At 44.5% G+C, this 19,102-nt stretch overlaps 2 protein-coding genes across 8 annotated transcripts in view; both read right to left on the bottom strand.

Annotated features, from left to right (window-relative positions):
* Positions 1-4,844: 4,844 nt before the first annotated feature.
* LOC117415514 (putative transmembrane protein INAFM2) lies at positions 4,845-6,952 on the bottom strand. Its single transcript, XM_034025996.3, has one exon. It carries the CDS (start codon positions 6,503-6,505, stop codon positions 5,912-5,914), a length of 594 nt encoding a protein of 197 aa, XP_033881887.2. The 5' UTR covers positions 6,506-6,952; the 3' UTR covers positions 4,845-5,911.
* A 1,953-nt stretch (positions 6,953-8,905) lies between these two features.
* LOC117416026 (coiled-coil domain-containing protein 9-like) overlaps positions 8,906-19,102 on the bottom strand; it is a 15,678-nt gene continuing 5,481 nt past the window's right edge. For 5 of the 7 annotated variants that reach the window (XM_059026629.1, XM_034922116.2, XM_059026628.1 and 2 more), the window contains exons 6-16: positions 18,722-18,805; positions 18,202-18,378; positions 16,783-16,967; positions 15,994-16,049; positions 15,660-15,707; positions 14,875-14,983; positions 14,386-14,467; positions 12,336-13,128; positions 11,961-12,062; positions 11,692-11,769; positions 8,906-9,564 (exon numbers count right to left, since the gene is read on the bottom strand). In XM_059026629.1, coding sequence (XP_058882612.1) covers positions 9,560-9,564; positions 11,692-11,769; positions 11,961-12,062; positions 12,336-13,128; positions 14,386-14,467; positions 14,875-14,983; positions 15,660-15,707; positions 15,994-16,049; positions 16,783-16,967; positions 18,202-18,378; positions 18,722-18,805 — 1,719 coding nt within the window. In that variant the 3' untranslated portion in view covers positions 8,906-9,559. The remainder of the gene's footprint in view (positions 9,565-11,691; positions 11,770-11,960; positions 12,063-12,335; positions 13,129-14,385; positions 14,468-14,874; positions 14,984-15,659; positions 15,708-15,993; positions 16,050-16,782; positions 16,968-18,201; positions 18,379-18,721; positions 18,806-19,102) is intronic. The other 2 variants (XM_059026632.1, XM_059026633.1) reach the window with 2 other exon arrangements.

The following is a 19,102-nucleotide window of genomic DNA, read 5'->3' on the forward strand; positions in this document are numbered from 1 at the left end:
CTCTGCTGGTGTATTCGGCCTGCCTCCCGTCTCGCTCGGAGAGGCGACGTTTCGTGAGGCTGCTGCTCGGCAGAGGGGCTGAAGTGGACAGTCAAGATGACCAGGGGAGGACAGCATTGAGCCACGCCTGCGAGAGAGGACACCTGGACACGGTCAAGTTCCTGGTCCAGCATGGAGCGGACCCAGGATTCCCAGATTCCCTCGGGAAAAGCGCAGCCGCGTACGGAGCCGGCAGGAAAGACGTGGCCAAGTTCCTGTCCAGGGTTTTTCCGGATAGACGGCCGGGGACAGACCCGGGGCGTGCCAGAGATGGCACTTCGAGGCTGGGAAAGAACGACCTTGAAGATCCGACCCTGCTGCTGGAAGAATCGGCGATCCCGGGTGAGAGCGATGAGCACCAGGGGCGGGAGATCTCGGGGGAAAGCTCTATGAAAACCAGGATCCGGAGAGGGCTTTCCATTTCCGGTTTTCCCAGCGAGGCACACGTCATCCGGAATCCCTACGCGAGGGACGGTATTCCGGGAGGCACGGACGCTTCCCCGGGTGGCTTTGGTGGTAGCCACAGAGAAGAGGCTTGGATTGGGAGCTCTGCTGTCCGTAAGGCTGCTCCGAAGCATCTCCTCCTCACTCCGCGGAGCGTCCCGGTTATCCAAAACCCAGCGATCGCCAGCCTGGGTTCAGGAACGGACTCCGACCAGAACCGGAAACGGTCCGGGTCTGTCTGCCTCAGAGAAAACTTGAAACAGAACCCCACGACAGAACCGATCGGCAGAACCGGCTTGGTCCAGAAGTGGTTCAGGAGGTCTCAAGCGCAGCGGCATGGCAGTACCGACCCAGTAGTTGTCAAACCACAAGCAGATGCGACAGAGATCATCCCCGGATTGAAGCCTGGACCACAGGAACAGCTTCCGAGACCCGTCCAGGATGAAGAAGCAGAGGAAGGAGAAGGCAAGCCAGGCAGATTTTGGTTCTTGCGATCCGGGCTGGGGTCGGCTGGGAACCTTTATCGAAACCAGACGGTTTACGACTGCGTAACCTCCCAGCCTCCCAGTCCACAATCTTTGGGCATGGTCCTCAGGAACAGGTGCTTTCTGGAGGAAGGCATCTGCAGCTTGGCGGAAAAGCTGCAGATCGGCTCTGTTTATTGCAATAAGAGGAAGAGCGTACCTGACAGCAACAGTAGCCCTGCCCCCATTCCCCCCAAACCCCTCCCACTGGTTCCGGGCCAGCCCAAATCCACGCCCCCCGGGCTCAGTGTTCCAGGGCTGTGTCGCAGATTCTCCTCTCCAGAGGTGAAGAATTTGATGGCCGGCGAGGAGAGGGAGACTGGAAAACACACAGGAAGGAAGGTCCCCCAGTCTGAGACCTTTATAAATATCAGGGCAGATCACATCAGTGGGGTAAAGTACTAGTCCAATCCGACAGTGGTTTTCAACACTGGTCCTCCAGGTTTTTCGCTTCAACCAGGAACTCAATATTTTAAAAAACATGTTGTCCCACTGCAATTTATAAGGCGGCCTCTGACAGACAGCCCCCTTCCTTAGACGTCATTGTTGTGTTGTTGTTCCGGACATGTATGTGCAGTGGGGATCTCTGCTGGTTTCAGAAGATATTGATATGAACTAAAATGGGCCTCTCAGACGATTTTGTGTAATCTACAAAAAACACTTTGTACTTTAAAATCTGTGGGGTCGCTTCAATAAAGGATAATGTTTGGAGAAAACTGACTTCAGCAAATGATGACCAGGCTTTACTGCATTTTGCTGTGTTTACAGTGCCTGCAAACACAAAAGCAATAACACACAGCAGGGTGTTCCAATATAGTGTTATTGCACTTTTAAAATGGCTATCCTACCCCACCCCTTCCAAAGTGAAGCGAATCAGGCAGAGGAGCTCTGAAAGTTCCTGGTATGGTGATGTCATATCAGCATAGACTGGAACACTGATCAGCCAATGAGATTGCTCCCTCTCTGCTTGCCATTTTTATGACCTGAATTCCCTTCCTAGGGTGTAAGCTTCTCTGCAGAACTTTCTAGAGATTTTGATTTATTGTGACGTCCAACTGCCTCTGACACTGGATTGGGGGCTTATAGCAAATAGATTCTGGAAACTATTTGACAGGAACCAATTTACTTGTGATCCTTTTCTATGTACAGCGTACTTTCTTGAATGTTTTTTTTTTTTTTTTTAATCTAAACCGTTTATGTTTTCTTGTTTTTTAACTGATTGTATGTGTTTTAAAATCGTTGAATTAAAATAAAGCTAGACGATAACAATATTATATGCAGTTTATCTGGTTTTCTTGTTGAAACATGTTTTATTTCTATCAGATCCTTTTCCTTGCAGGAGTACTAACGTTACAGTTTTGATGGAAGTGCATCTTGGTGTTTTCCTCAGCCTTCCTGTCTTCTATACTGTGTTACAAGTAATTGGACCCCCACCTCCTGATCCAACATTGGTTCCTACATGCAGAAGAAGTGTAAGACAGGAAGTATGTATAGCACCATACTTTACATGGTTCATGATAGAAAGAACGAAAGCAAGCACTGGGCTGCAGTGTGGAAGGCAGCGGGTTTGAGTAGCTCAGTGGTTAAAGCGCTGGGCTGCAGTGTGGAAGGCAGTGGGTTTGAGTAGCTCAGTGGTTAGAGAGCTGGGCTGCAGTGTGGAAGGCAGTGTGTTTGAGTAGCTCAGTGGTTATAGTGCTGGCTGCAGTGTGAAAGGCAGTGTTTGAGTAGCTCAGTGGTTAGAGCACTGGGCTGCAGTGTGGAAGGCAGTGGGTTTGAGTAGCTCAGTGGTTAGAGAGCTGGGCTGCAGTGTGGAAGGCAGTGTGTTTGAGTAGCTCAGTGGTTAGAGAGCTGGGCTGCAGTGTGGAAGGCAGTGTTTGAGTAGCTCAGTGGTTAGAGCGCTGGGCTGCAGTGTGGAAGGCAGCGGTTTGAGTAGCTCAGTGGTTAGAGTGCTGGGCTGCAGTGTGGAAGGCAGTGGGTTTGAGTAGCTCAGTGGTTAAAAAAAGAACAAAAAACAACGTAACCAAGTATTTTCAAAAGAAACTTTTATTTGGATAAAAATAAATAGATACAGGTCTCTACATAAATAAACGACACGATGTAGATCACTGACATTTGTGTAACGCTGAAGCTGGTAAATCTCTCTGTAAATATCGGCTTTGAGGATGAGGTCACGATTGAATTGTCTGGTGGTCAGAGGACGAGGTTAATCAATCACCAAGCGGCTAAAAGCAACTATCGACACGCCACGATCAATATGATTAAATACAGCTGAAACAGGCTTTGTAAACTAATTCAAGCACCTCAGATGGAAGCGGCTTTTCAAGAGAATAGGAACTCTACAATGAGAACACAGGGATAAATACGCCTTTGATACTGGAGCGCCCATACCCCCTCTATACACAGTTTATACGTCAAATTATTCCAACAAACAAACATTCAGAAGTTTTACAAGTCAGCAATATTACATATTTACATATTTTAGTGGATGATGCTTTTCTCAAAACCTCACGTTTAACCTCTTAACCTCCGTCACACATTATATACACACACTGATAAGCTGATATCTCACTATTTTAACAATTAGCTACAACGTTTACTAATACATTGTGATTTTTAAGTTTGTCAAAGACTTTTCTGCATGGAGTATTTCTAGTGATTGATGAGTATCGTGTTGGATTCAGATTTCTATGTTAATATTAATCAATAAAAACACGCGGGGAACTGGATGAATCCAGTTTACACGGGTCGTGTCGCATCACATTCACAATAGCAGCCCCGAGCCTGCGTTATCCAATCCATCTCCAGCAGAGCGCTGTCTCTCTCTGTCTCATCCTCTTCGACCTTCAGTTTACAGGACGAGGCGCAGTACAGATCCACGCATGCGCAGATTTTAGATTTTAGATAACCTCCTTAATGTGTTACAATGCATAGTGCACTGGTGGCTTCTCCGAATGTAATTGATTTATACCGAGGTTTGCTGCTTTTTAAATCCGAGAGAGAGAGAGAGAGAGAGAGGAGAGAGAGAGAGAGAGAGAGAGAGAGAGAGAGAGAGAGAGAGAGAGAGAGAGAGAGAGAGAGAGAGAGAGAGAGAGAGAGAGAGAGAGCTATCGTGTTACTTTTAACACAAAGTCGGGCATTCTTGCATTGTAAATAACGGTGGACCGCTATACTTCCTACACGTGTTAAATGCACGGGATGTTTCAATTCTTACTATGTGCTTTGTTTATTTTATTTGACAACACTGGTTTTCAATAGCGCTGCGGCGATAGTTATTTCTTTTTCCTAGAACTCAGAATGGAAAGGTTCGTTCTCTTTACAAGAAATTGCACGTTCTGTATAGAGAACGCTCCCAGGAACTCTTAAGAGAGCGCACAGAATTGAACAGGAATCACTATGTGTTAAATACATTTTAATCTTTCTATAACGTATTATTATTATTAGTATTATTGTGCGAGGGCATACATAATCTCGGAGTAAGGACACTAGTTTATGGATTTTAAAATGTGTCAGGTGTAAGTTATATAGCTATGCAACATTCACAGTGCAGTCAAAATACAGTAGGTTGTGTCTATGAACAGTGCACGTTAGTTATTGGAGTGAAACACAACGTTAAGAAAATTAATTAGGTTTTGTGTTTCGAGTTTGGTTTTGTCTGTCTGTAAAATAGTATATATATATATATATATATATATATATATATATATATATATATATATATATAAAATCACACACATATATATACACACACACACATATACACACACTCGTTTAAGTAAATACTGTTTTTAAAGACTACATTTACACACATCTATATATATATATATATATATATATATATATATATATATATATATATAAACAAACTGCAAAAACAACAACAGTAATACAAACGGTTTCGACAGTATTATATATCAGGTTACACATCTTATCTGACAGTGCTATTATTAGAATACGTTGTAATAGCCTACTCTTGGCACTAACACAAAGCTAAGCTCAATGGATCTAAACGGCGGTCGATCGAATTACCGCCACTGTTTCAATAATTCATGGAGGACACAAGCTTTTGAATCATAAACACACAACAGCGCACATCTCCTTGGTTTACTCCTGCCTGTAGAAAAAACAAATCAAAAGAAAACTTCTTTTTTTTAAGTTATGATTTTAAAAGTGGCGGTATTTCGATCCGCCTCTAGATCAACCGAAGTAAAGACAGTCCCTTTTTGATGTCATCGCCCCACACAGCTCGGTTACTTTCCCTCCCATGTAACAGTTCAAAGTCTTTAGATCAATTATTCCGATTAAAAGCGGATCTTGCGCCAGTTAACCAGGCAGCAATGTCTTTCTTTCTGAATGGCAAACACAATAAAACATCACCTCTAATCGCGCAGTGGAAGATGAAGGGAGGGGTGCTTAGTTCTTAAATTCAATAAGAATTCAATGTCTAGAATGTCAACCCACTTCACATTGTTTTTACTGTAACTTAAAAAAAAAAAAAAAAAGAAATTCTCATCCGGCCGCTGCGTTCTAATCGCCGCACCTCTTTGACAGCGGCAGTGAATCGATACTAATCGCCGCACCTCTTTGACAGCGGCAGTGGAATCGATACTAATCGCCGCACCTCTTTGACAGCGGCAGTGGAACCGATACTAATCGGTTTCTCAGTTGGATTGGAATCCTCAGCCACAAACACGGAAGAATCTTCTTTCTCGGCTCCCCGGACCCAGCTGCTGTCACAAGCGGTGCGCTGACATCATCTTCATAATCGCCTATTAAAGTCGGTTTTGGGGCCGTTGCGCTCGATGCATCGTCGTGGACCGATCTTTTCCCCCTTCTCACAAACCTCGAATTAACAACAGCGCTGGGCTGGTGGCCGCGGGGGACACCAGTTGCAAGCGGGAGGTTCATCACATCGCCACTAAAAACATCATCACCCGCTTCTTCTTCCGGCCAGGCCGAACTCGCTGACCCTTCAGAGGCCGCGATAACAAACCTAATTGCGGCACCAACCTCCTTTTGTACCTCGACACCCAGCTTCTTGAGAAATACACAGAAGCTGCCTCAACTCTGCGGGCCGGCAGCGGTTCAGAACTGGCGTTATCTGCGCTAACAGCAGTAACATTGGTGGTATTTTTATTTTGAAGTAAGGTAAAGGATTTGTGCAGTGAAGTGTATGCTCCCGCCGCCCCCAGGGCATCCACCCCCGCTGTGTCCTTGCCGTCCTTTGTGTTCATCATTGACGCGTCGCTGTCCAGGGTACTGATGTTACCCACTTGCCCGGCGCTTAGAATTCTTTTCACCGGCTCCCAGATCAGCCCGTAATAAATAACGAGGATGACTGCAGCCAAGGACACGCACAGGAAATAAGCGACCACAGTGGCGAGTCTCACCCATTTCTTATTAGCGTTAGCACTCAGTTTAGCCTTCTGATCCCCCGGGTAACTGGGTCCCTTGAAAGCTCTCCCGTTTTTCTCTGCGTCTCCGTTGTTGTTAGTTTTCATCTTTGAACCAGAAGGGGGGAGGGGGGAGGGGGGGCAAAATAAACAAACCAAAAAAAAAATATGTCGATTTAAAAATAAAATAATAAAACGTTTTTTTTTTTTTTTTTAATTATCTATAATTCCGGACAACTCTTCAGCCTCATTTCTGAATCAATACACCACACATGTCTATTTATTTACTGACCATTATCTATACCCCGCGGCTGTGTCTTCTCTCCAGAGTCCGGCCGATGCAGACAGGTGCTAATGCAGAAGTGAGACTCGGTCATTTTTGTTTACAGCGGTCGGATCAAACAGGGTTCCCCCACAGCCAGCGCGCATTGGTGAGCCGACGAAACAGGAGCGTCCCGATTGGCTGTACAAGCAGTCAATCAACGGAAGAGTTCATTCTGGCTGAAGAACATGAGGTGAACGTTTAACCCTATAATCGTCGACACATTTTTTCAGCACATCGTTTTTTTAAAAACAAAAACGGAACATTAAAATAAACCTCATCGTTACGTTGTATTAAGTTAATAAATGCACATCACGTTTTTGTTTTTTAGGAATGTATCATTTGCGTATTCAAACTAAATTGTGCATTTAAAAAATAAATTCCCAAAGGACCCCGTTGTTAAAAATCGACGTCCCCCCCCCCCCCCTCCTCTTTTCAAAGCAGCAAAAAAATAAACGTTTAAACTGTGATAGATCTTACAGCTTACCCGAGTATGAAACACAGAACTGACCAGGATACGCCGGTCCTCCCAATCGTTATGTGGAGCTCCCTTGACAAGGGTTTGCAGATTAACGTCAGGGCTAAAGACTTTTTTTTTGTTATTTTCTTCATTTGCTTTACGTTAAGAGAAAGGGGAAACGAAGTTATTTAGTATTACAAAATGCCAGCCTTGAATATTTCATATTCGCATATGAAATGTGTGCATGGATGCATGCGGACACATCAACACTAAGTATGTATGTAGGAATTAATTATTTCAAGTAGACTTACCTTAATGTTATTCTAAATTTCGCCTAGAAAAAAAAAAAAAAAAAACACCGAAACATTTGTTAAAAGTGGAAATGCCAACATTAATGTAAAATTAATAAGAATATTTGATTCTTAATATACGTGAACAATGCCCGATCATCGAATTAACCCACACAACTCAGAAAACGGTTTAAAGTCTTTATTTGAAGAAAAAGAAAAGTTTTCACAAGAAGCGTGTCTTTCTTCAGACAGCTAGTCCAGTTTGATTACATCATGACATCAGCACTCGGTCACAGAAGCCTAAAAACACACAACGATCCGCTTCTGAAGAGCTAAAACAGCAACACAGTAAAACTAAACTACAGCAAAGTATGCATCTGAAGAAATAATAATAATAATAATAATAAAAGTAACTCACTCCTGCTCCACCCACATTTTTAAAAATAAAATATTAATCTAGCATCTTCGGTGAAAGTTTTTAAATAGAAGTTTCCCATCAAACGGATTCCTTTATAATGTTCCGTTTTGTAACCTTACATAATGATACGCTTAACAAGCAATATAGCTTTTTAAAGGTCATTATTAAACACGTCTAAATTACAAGCAACGCCCAAGCGTTTGAGATATAAACTCCCCCTTGCAAATCAATCCAAATTAAACAGGCACTGTCCATAGCAAGCCATGCTTCAGTCATTCACACACTGTCTGAAATATTTATATACGGTTTCCCCAAACTGGATAGCGAAATCTAACTCAAAGTCACTCCTATTGCAAACGGTGAATTCTAAAAGTGCACTAGAGTTATAAACCAAATGAAAAACATCATCATCATCATAATAATAATAATAATAATACTCTTGTTCTTAGTTCTGTGCAATTTCATATTTGGGGTGCTAATCTTACCCCCAGAAATCAAAGGAAGATTGTTGCCTGATGTATCAAACTCACTTAAGATCATTTTTTTTTTAAATATTGTTCTTCACCAACTTCAAAGATTAATAATAATAATAATAATAATAATAATAATAATAATAAAGTATGTAGACAAGAGTTGGTCTTTTCAAGTTTACTCAACACGATTGGGGGGGGGGGGGGGACCACATTATTTAACCCATTAAGTACCAAATTAAATTATTAAAAAAAAAAAAAAAAAATCAGAACACTATAGTATTCATTTATGTCATGTGACACATTACAGATAGACTTATCGTTTGCGGTTAACAACATTAGAGTAAGCTATCATAACAACAGAGTTTGCCAGTTCAATTACAAAGTAGCCTCTCCTCAAATGAGGACAGCAGCACATAACGGGTTAATAATTTACAAGCTTAAGCAAATATGGAAGTTTGTGTTCTGATAATACCCCAGGATGTATCTGCTTACCTTATTTAAAAACTTTTTTTTTTTTTTTTTCGGGGGGGGGGGGGGGGGGGGGGGGGGGAGGGGGGGGTCTTTTGCCAGTGTTTCTTTGATAATACAAAAAAAATAAACTTAAAAAAAATGAAAACGACAAACGTTTTGACAAGTTGAACACACTGAAAAAGACTTGCGGTTCAAACGTTTGTCGTTGAACGCACCATCGTTTTGCATTTCTAAATGTAGCACTGCTCAGTGTTTTCACAGCTGCAGCCAATTATTCTTTAAAAGTACCCTTTGTTAAACCACCACTATTTTATTTCATGGTTGCGTTCGAACAAATGGACCGAAACTCAAAATCAACAAAAATCTGCATCGACTTCACCCATCTGCACAAGGATTTCAGCAGTTAGGCAGAGGCTGGGAAGTGAAACTGGATCGGTTTTACCCGCCATTGTGGTTCAAACTCCATTCGCTCCTATACAATGCTGACCATGGTGGTGCCATTATGGAGTCCAGTTTCACTTGCCAAATACTAAACAGTACAGTAGTGTCTTTAAAGCTATTACATTTCCCAAATTCTTAAACTATGTGATATATATATATTTGAATTTTTACAAATTGTGATTCTCATCCCTGGAACACTCATAAGCTCAATTACACAGTCCTCTCCATTTCATTCTTTCTCTTCTTGTAAAATCAGAAACCATCAGCCCATTCCACAGGGCCTCCCTTCACCCTGCCAATGAAGAACAGACAGCTGGATAAAGTTTTCATATACTTACAAGTTGGAGGAGCCACACTTCATAATCGATTTACATTTTCAGTGCAGACACACATTTAACATACACTGCTTGAAATGGATTCAGAGGCAAATAACAGGACCGTGTTGGTATTATTTATTTTTCATACAGAAGTAATTTAAAACTCTGTAGAAGGAAACCAATTAAGTCTGAAATAAATAACTATAGATTCTGTTGCACAGAACTGTGTTTAACTGGGTTTGAGGGGGGTGTCGCTATATATTTTATCGCTCATTCGAAATTTAAGTACAGTATATTCAAATATTTGTCAAACAAAGAAGTCGTCTTTCCCAGCCCCAATTTATTTCACAGTAGTTGGCATGATTATATACTGCACTGAAAACATGATTACAGATAATTCAACGTAGTGTGCTGATATTTCCCCTGTTCGTTCCTGCATGTTGGACTATATTACAAAACAGGGATGGAAATCAGACTCCCGTTGCACAGCAGTGTGATCCATTCCTGGTTTCACTAGGAGCTTAATAAGACACACCTGAGCTTGTTACCTGCACACACTGGGGCTGATCAAGCTGGTAGTAAAACCTGGACTGGGTGACACTGCTGTGCAATAGGAGTCTTATTCCCATCCCTGGTTATAAACACAGTGCTTTGCAGGTACCAGACTGCGGGGTGTAAAATCTACCAGCCCGACACCCAGCGCAGAACCGCTTGAAAACGACTGTTAACTTTACTTACTAAAAATCAAATCAACAACCGGGCCCCTGCAAAACCATTAGAACACTAAAATAAGACTTGAATACATATTTCATCTATATAGATACATGGTAGACCCTGATATTGATGCAATCCAGCCCTCTGAAATGTCTTTATAATATATAGCACTAGACCCTGGCAGCAGTGTGGAGTAGTGGTTAGGGCTCTGGCCTCTTGACCAGAGGGTTGTGGGTTCAATCCCCAGTGGGGGACACTGCTGTTGTACCCTTGAGCAAGGTACTTTACCTAGAGTGCTCCAGTAAAAACCCAACTGTATAAATGGGTAACTGTATGTAAAGATAATGTGATATCTGTATAATGTGAAATAATGTATAACGTGATAACTTTAGAAATAAATAATAATAATAATAATAATAATAATAATAATAATAATAATGATGCGATCCAGCCCTCTGAAATGTCTTTGTAATATACAGCACTAGACCCTGATATTGATGCGATCCAGCTCTCTGAAATGTCTTTATAATATATAGCACTAGACTCTGATATTGATGCGATCCAGCCATGTGAAATGTCTTTATAATATACAGCACTAGACCCTGATATTGATGCGATCCAGCCCTCTGAAATGTCTTTATAATATATAGCACTAGACCCTGATATTGATGCGATCCAGCCCTCTGAAATGTCTTTATAATATACAGCACTAGACCCTGATATTGATGCGATCCAGCCCTCTGAAATGTCTTTATACCAGATAGTTTGCATCAGATGGAAATGACTAGCTACACCGTTAGTCTTATTTAAAAATATGTTCTACAGAAAGCACAGTGCTGTGTGAGATACAAGCTGATTTTCACCTAAATCAAAAGTCAGAGCGGACAGAAAGCCCACCTGTGTGTCTCTCCACCCTGCCTCTCAATCTTAGAGTAGCTATCAGCTTGTACCACGCAGCTCAGGGCACAATGTTACAGGTCATACACGACAACAGCAACGCAGTTAGTTGAATCACGGTGAAGAAAACATCACTGCGAAAAAGAAAAAGAAACAAAATCATGCAGTTTAAAAAAAAAAAAAAAAAAGAGCACCCGAATTCAAAAGCAACACAGTCAGACGGGCGAGCGTGTACCCAGAATCTCAGGACCGCGAGAGAGGCCAAGCTGTGCTTAATACAGAGCCCAGGAAACAGGCAGGCAGGCAGAGAGGAGTGAGTGGTTAAGAGGAGCCACCTCTTATTGAATGCAGGCTCCGATCAGGCAGTGAGTTTGAGCAGACAAGGTAGAAGACAGAGGTTTTGAGTCCGGCTCTCAGTGGTTAAAGCTCAGCCATGGCGAGCGGGTTCTTACTGAAAGCCACACTCTCAAAGTCGGTGATTTGAACCGCACCTGTCGCCGTCTGGCTTTCTGTGGCCGGTTCGAGGTCCCGGTCTGGCTGGGGGTTCGACACCTGGCTGGGGGGGTCCACTGGAAGGAGGAGAAGAAATAAAAATTGCACACACAAAATTAAAAAATAAATAAATAAATAAATAAATAAATAAATAAAATGAAACTTGGTTGAATGGAGCTCTCGATAAAGCAGGTTAACATTTCCATACGATTTTACAGACAGCGGTACTACTAATAATAATACAAAGATAATAAAAGACCCCTGGTACCTTCAGAGGAGGCGGGGGTGTCCATCGGGGGGTCCGGCACAGCGGGGGCTCCCTGTATCGAGGGCTCGGTCTCAGTTGGCTCCTTAGATTTGCTGGCTGCAGCTGGGAGGAAGCAAGCAGGACAGTTTACTGTGGGTACAGAACACAGACTCCTACTGCACAGCAGTGTGGACAACTCCAGGTTTTACTGCAAGCTTGAGAAGACAGCGTGGATCGGAATGATAAAATGGTGTAAGTTCAAAAACGTGGACCTCACGCTGCAACCGAGCAGATAGAATAGAAAGGGAAACCTGGATTGGCTCAAACTGCTAAACAGGAGTCTTACTGCCATCCCTGAAAAATCGGGCCAATCGCATGCATCACATCGTGTGTTACCTGTCTCCGAGCAGCCTGGCTCGTTCTCTCTTTCCCCAGTCTCATCGCTTGTACCCTGGGAATCCAGTTTTGATGAGACTGCACTCCCTTCCTCCTCCCTCTCCGGCATGCTAGTGGACACACCGCCTGTCTCCAGACCTCCAGACACGTTCTCAGCCTCCACTTGGCTCTGAGCTGCGGGCTCTGGCTCCGCTGGGGGGTCGGCTGGGCTGTTCGGCTTCTCCTCGCTGGAGCCTTCGGCTCTGGCTGGACTCTGAGTTTCCCTGTCCCTCTCCCGTTCTCCAGGGTCAGCTTCGCTCTGCGTTTCAGCCCCTACCTCCGGCTCCTCACCCAGCACCACTTTGGCACAGCTGGGTCCGCTCTTGGGGGATGTGGGTTTGGGGTTGGCCGGGGCAGGCTGCCCCAGGGGGGGCTCTCCTAAACTGCTGCGGGGCGACTGCTGCTCCATCTCCTCCCCCCAGTCCATGACGGGATCGTAGCCCTCCGCCGGGGAGAAGGGGCTCAGTGGCTTGCTGGGTTCGTGGGAGGGGGGCTCTGGGGTGGTCTGCTTGGGGGACAGCTGCAGTTTGGGTTGTTTCCCCCCGCGAGAGGGGCGAGGGGGGTTGGAAGTTGGTGGGGGAGACTGTTGCTTCTTGTTCTGTTTTTGTGGTAGCTTCTTTTCTTTTTCCTCCTCCTTCTCTTCCTCGGACTCTCCCTCTTCCTCCTCCCCATCGCTCGCATCCTCCCACTGGTCCTCGTCTGCCTCCTGGCTCGGCACCCCCTCCTCCTCGTCATTTTTCTTCTGAGCTTCATCCTGTAGAAAAAAAAAAAACCGTAAGTCACATCCCCAGTGGACAGCTATCTGCAGCAGCTACACTTACAATCACACCGAGAGCGTAGATCTGCACTGGGAGTGTCAAACGCAAAGAATTTGAAATGTTTACAGCACAACCAGTTCCACAGAAACAGATTAAGGACATTCAAATTGGGGTCTCCTGCAATTCTTTTGTTAAGAGTTAATGACTAAGCCTGTAAGTGTTCGCTGGCTGCCTCTAATCAAGTTGAGAGCATACTTTCTCTTGAAACACAGCAAAAAGCATGCGAGAATATGCGAGATTTGACACAGCCACCCTCAATACAGAACAGAAAAAAACACGAGAACGCAATAGTGCCGAGTTTAGAAACACTAAAAGAAACTTCAATTCAAATGACAAACGTTTCCTCTACAAGTCTTTCTCAGTGTCTTCAATAGACACACTAAACGAAACTTCATGAATTCAATGATAAATGTTTTGACTAGAAGTCTTTCTCAGTGTCTGCAACAGATCTGAACTTTGATTGCCAGCGAAACCTCAACTGTAATCTCATACCAAGACTTGTTACAGCTTTTTCACCTGTAACTGGTAAACACTATCGTGGCTGAATTAAGACAAACTAAAAGAAAGTAAAGCTACAAGTGCTGTGCTGTGCTGTAGTGTGCTATCCAGCGCTGTGCTGTGCTGTGCTGTAGTGTGCTATCCAGCACTGTGCTGTGCTGTAGTGTGCTATGCTGTGCTGTGCTGTAGTGTGCTATCCGGCACTGTGCTGTGCTGTAGTGTGCTATTGAGCGCTGTGCTGTGCTGTGCTGTAGTGTGCTATTGAGCGCTGTGCTGTGCTGTAGTGTGCTATTGAGCGCTGTGCTGTGCTGTGCTGTAGTGTGCTATTGAGCGCTGTGCTGTGCTGTAGTGTGCTATTGAGCGCTGTGCTGTGCTGTGCTGTAGTGTGCTATTGAGCGCTGTGCTGTGCTGTGCTGTAGTGTGCTATCCTGCGCTGTGCTGTGCTGTGCTGTAGTGTGCTATGCTGTGCTGTGCTGTAGTGTGCTATCCGGCACTGTGCTGTGCTGTAGTGTGCTATTGAGCGCTGTGCTGTGCTGTAGTGTGCTATCCTGCGCTGTGCTGTGAATTGTACTGTGTTGTGCTGCCCTTTGCAATGCTGTGGTTCTGTGCGTTGCTGTGCTGTGCTGTGCTGTGTTTCTGTGCGTTGCTGTCCTTTGCAATGCTGTGTTTCTGTGCATTGCTGTGCTGTGCTGTACCTTATTCCTGGGAGATCCTGCTTCTTTCTTCCCTTCAGCCTCTCCTCCCTTCACCTCCTCCTCCCAGCGGTTATCATGCATGCTTTCACCAGAGAAACAGAACAAAATAAATACAGAAAAACTATTTACTAAAGAAAGAAAAAAAAAACACACACACACAAGGATGGTTGCTCAAGTCTTACTGCAAAGTTATTTAAACGCCCAGAAGGTTATGTTTTTTTAAATATGTAATATCTTGGAAAAGTAAAAAACAGTAAGAATTAAACATTTTAAAAAGGTTTTTAAAAAATGTAAAATGATTATGCAGGGATGGCAATAAGACTCTTACTGCACAGCAGTTTCACCCATTCCAGATTTTACTACCAGCTTGACTAGACAGCGTACAGGTAACAAACTTATTAAACTCATAGCAAAACCAGGAATGGATCAAACTGCTATGCAGCGGGAGTCCTATTCCCACCTCTGTTGTTTCAGGAGCTGGTTTGGTACCTGTAGTTCCTGTCTTTTCCCCTGCCTCTCCCCCTCCCCGCCTCTCTCCCCTTCCCCTGGCCCAGGAAGTCTCCGAATGTGGGCTGCTTGGGTGGGCGTTTGTTCTCCTCTTCAGTGTGGGAGAAGAAAAAAAAAAAAAAAGCACAATAAAAAAAGGATTACAAATGAGAGAGAGAGAGAGAGAGAGAGAGCGAGCGAGCGAGAGAGAGAGAGAGAGAGAGAGCGAGAGCGAGAGCGAGAGCGAGCGAGAGAGAGCGAGCGAGCGAGAGAGAGAGAAAACCAGGCTAGTCGAGGAATCTCTTATTAGTCACAATAAATCAAAGTCTATTTCACAGTAAAAACTGCAAAACGCTTACCCGCTGTTAATTCATACAGGTCAAACACAGGCGTTAGTTGCAAGTCTGGTTCATTTCATATTGAAAGTCTCTTCAGTCTAGAGCTAGAGCATGCATGAACACATTATTCTGATGGAGATCTCTGCAGAAATCAGGCCCTGACAATCCAGCGGGGGTCGCTGGTGTCGATCGGGCTGATTTACCACTGTGAAAAAACAGCTGCTCGGGTTTGTGCTGCAGACTGAACCAGGGAGACCACAGCAGACCTCTTAACAGTAAGTTAAACAGCACTGCCATGCAGAGGCTGGTAGACAAACACACACGTTTGTTTTTAGTCTCTATGAGGGCTTTGCACTGACTGCCGTACAGCAGACCCGAGGCCAGTTGCAGCTGTAATTGTGCAATTCGTAATTGAAACGACAATGCAATTGTAACACGCAAAGCTCCAACCTGAAGGCAAGAAACTGCACCAGGTGCTCCCATAGCGCCCCCTGCCTGCTGGAACACAGAACGCAGTTGCAAGGATAAGTAGATAAATGCATTCAGAAAAGAAAAAAGATGAAACATCAAGATACACAGCAGGGATGGGAATGAGACTCCTGTTGCACAGCAGTGTCACCCAGTCCAGGTTTTACTACCAGCTTGATCAGCCCCAGGTTGTCTAGGTAACAAGATCAGCTGTGTCTTAGTATTAAACTCCTAGTGAAACCAGGAATGGATCACACTGTTGTGCAGCGGGAGTCTCGTTTTCCATCCCGTTCAGTCTGTGCACTCTCCTCCTCACCTCTCCTGCTGTCTGTCTCTCCTTGTTCCTGCATTGCAGCGCCCGCCTCTTTAAACCTGGTAAGCAAATATATTGTATAATAAATACATTATATAAATACAGATTGCATAGCAGTTTGATCCAGTCCTGGTTTTACTGCGAGTTTAATCAGACCAAGTTTGTTGCCTATACACTCTGGGGCTGATCAAGTTCAAGCAAAACCTGGACTGGATGAAAACTGCTACACAATAGGATTCTTATTTCCATCCTGATATTATCAGTGTACAATCACCCAATATAAGAGCTAGCATCCTGTAATCAAAGAAAATTACAAGTAGTCTCTACCGGAAGCCATAATAGTAGTTCACGTTAGATTTCAAAACGTCACATTTTTCAGTTTTTGTCAGTTCTTCGTGAAGTATATGGGAAAACTACAAAGCGGTGTGCAATTCAATATGTTAACATAACATTATACAGCAGGTTTCATTCGACTTTATGAAGCAAAACAAGTTCATTCTACAGGGTGATGCAAAACCTTTGCCCACAGCTGTACACACTGCTACTGCTCCAGATAGCTCGTTGGTTTTTCTCCTTTCTCTGTATCTCACTGATGCACTTTCTTTTTCACTCAAACCCCCTGAAGTCAGCCTGCCTCTCTCTCTCTCTCATTTTTCTTTCTCAAGTTGCAAAACCTTTGCCCACAGCTGTGGAGCAGTACTTTTAGTGCTGTAATTGCACTGGGATTTCCGAGACTTTGTGCTGTATATGGGCTTCTTCTCAATGTAATGGCAGCAGCGCCCGTGTCCCTACATGCTCTCGGTCTTCTGTGCGTCCCACTCCCTCCTCCACTGGCCCGTGGCGTTGCGGTGCCGCGCCAGCCTGTCCTGGTCGATCTGCTCGCGCTCCTGCTTCCAGCGCTCGTACTCTGAGCGTTCCCGACCCGTCATCGACATCGTCATGTCAACGGGGCCCTTAGGACCACCCGCCCGCCGGCCCTAGAGAAAGAGAGAGAGGGGGGGAGAGGGGGAGAGAGGGGGGGAGAGGAGAGAGAGGGAGGGAGAGTGTGAGAGAGAGGGAGAGAGTGTGAGAGAGAGGGAGAGGGAGAGGGACATGGGGAAGGAGGGAGAGGGAGAGTGAGGGAGAGGGGGAGAGAGAGAGAGGGAGAGAGTGTGAGAGAGGGAGAGGGAGACGGGGGAGGGAGGGGGGAGAGAGGAGAGAGAGAGTGTGAGAGAGGGAGGGGGGAGAGAGTGTGAGATAGGGAGGGGGGAGGGAGGGAGAGGGAGATGGGGAAGGGAGAGGGAGAGGGGGGAGAGAGAGAGGGAGAGGGGGGAGGGGGGAGAGAGGGAGAGGGAGAGAGAGAGAGGAGAGAGGGAGGGACAGAGAGACGGAGAGTGTGTGTGAGAGAGAGAGAGGGAGAGACACACGAACACAGAGAGACAGACACACACACACACAAACAGACAGCCGAGAGAGAGAAAGGGGGGAGAGAGAGAGAGACACACACACACAGACACAGAGAGAGAAACACAGAGAGAGAGAAAGAAAGACAGACAGACACACACACACACACAAACAGCCGAGAGAGAGAGGAGAGAAGAGAGAGAGAGGGGAGAGAGAGAGAAAAATAAAAATTGTTTTAGAAATTATTAATTTGGAAATTCGCAATGGATTACTTAGATAAACAGATTTTACAGAACGTACAAACTACATCCTTCTCTTACTCTGGGGATTTTAATCAGAAGATTATGCAGATTATACTTTGGCGATTGATTTATTGATGCTGTTTTGTGAAAACAATCACATATAAAAAATAAAATAACTACAGCTATGGCCAAAAGTTTTGCATCACCTACAATTGAAGTTTGATACATAATAAAAATAAAAATAAACTATAGGAAAAAAATTTAGGTATTTTATTTAACAGCATGTTATCAAAGAAACTACAAGATGATCTTGCAAGTCTACCGGAAGCCATAATAATAGTGCAGTAGTATTTCATGTTAGATTTTGAAATGCCATATTTTTCAATGTGTCAGTTTTTCATTAAAGTAGATGGGAAAACTACAAAGCGGTGTGCAATTCAATATATTAAAATAACATTATTCAGCAGGTTTCTTTCGACTTCATGAAGCACGATTAGAGATGCTATTTGGCCATAGCTGTCCATTGAGATATGTGGAGAAAGGTGAATTCATTGAGACAGGGTGGGTGGGTCGGTCGGTCAGATACCTGCCACTCCTTGTCCCACTCGGGACCCCCAGTCTTGACCCTCTCGAAGTCGACCCCCCCCCAGTTTCTGACGTGCCGTCGGCTCCCCTCCTTGCGATCTGCGTCAGGAACAGGCCCGGAACGCCGATAGTCATCCAGGAAATTCCGACCCGGATTCTTCTCTCCCTGCCCGTCACTCTGGAAGAGAAAAATCTTATTTTAGTACCAAGCTTTAAAACCATAAAGAAATGACATGCATCAAACCACAATACCGTCCAATATGTTCAAATGAGTTGAACGCTCAGCGGTAGATCGGGGTTGACATTTATCACAGGGATGGGAATAAGTCTCCTGTTGCACAGCAGTGTCACCCAGTCCAGGTTTTACTACCAGCTTGATCAGCCCCCAGTGTGTGTGGATAACAAGCTCAGCTGTGTGTGAGTCTTGATATTAAACTTGCAGTAAAATCAGGAATGGATCAATCTGCTATGCAATGGGAGTCTTACAGCCATCCCCACTGTATCCCCAGCAGTGACCTTACCCTGTTGCCTCTCTCGTACTCTGCGATCTTCTCCATCTCCTCGTTCATTTTCTCGATGTTCAGTCGCCGCTTCTCTTCCCACTCCTGCGGGATACAAGAGATAGCCAGCTCAGCAGGCTCTTAGGCACAGTCTGCCTTGTAAAACAACGGGATATAAAACAGGGATGGGATTAAGCAGAGGTAAAGCACGGGGAAGCATTGTAAAGCACAGAGAGGTCTGGTAAAGCATAGGGAAGCATTGTAAAGCACAGAGAGGTGTGGTAAAGCACAGGGTAGCATTGTAAAGCACAGAGAGGTCTGGTAAAGCATAGGGAAGCATTGTAAAGCACAGAGAGGTCTGGTAAAGCACAGGGAAGCATTGTAAAGCACAGAGAGGTCTGG

This window comes from Acipenser ruthenus, chromosome 7, assembly GCF_902713425.1.
Source record: "Acipenser ruthenus chromosome 7, fAciRut3.2 maternal haplotype, whole genome shotgun sequence".
NCBI lineage: Eukaryota > Metazoa > Chordata > Actinopteri > Acipenseriformes > Acipenseridae > Acipenser > Acipenser ruthenus.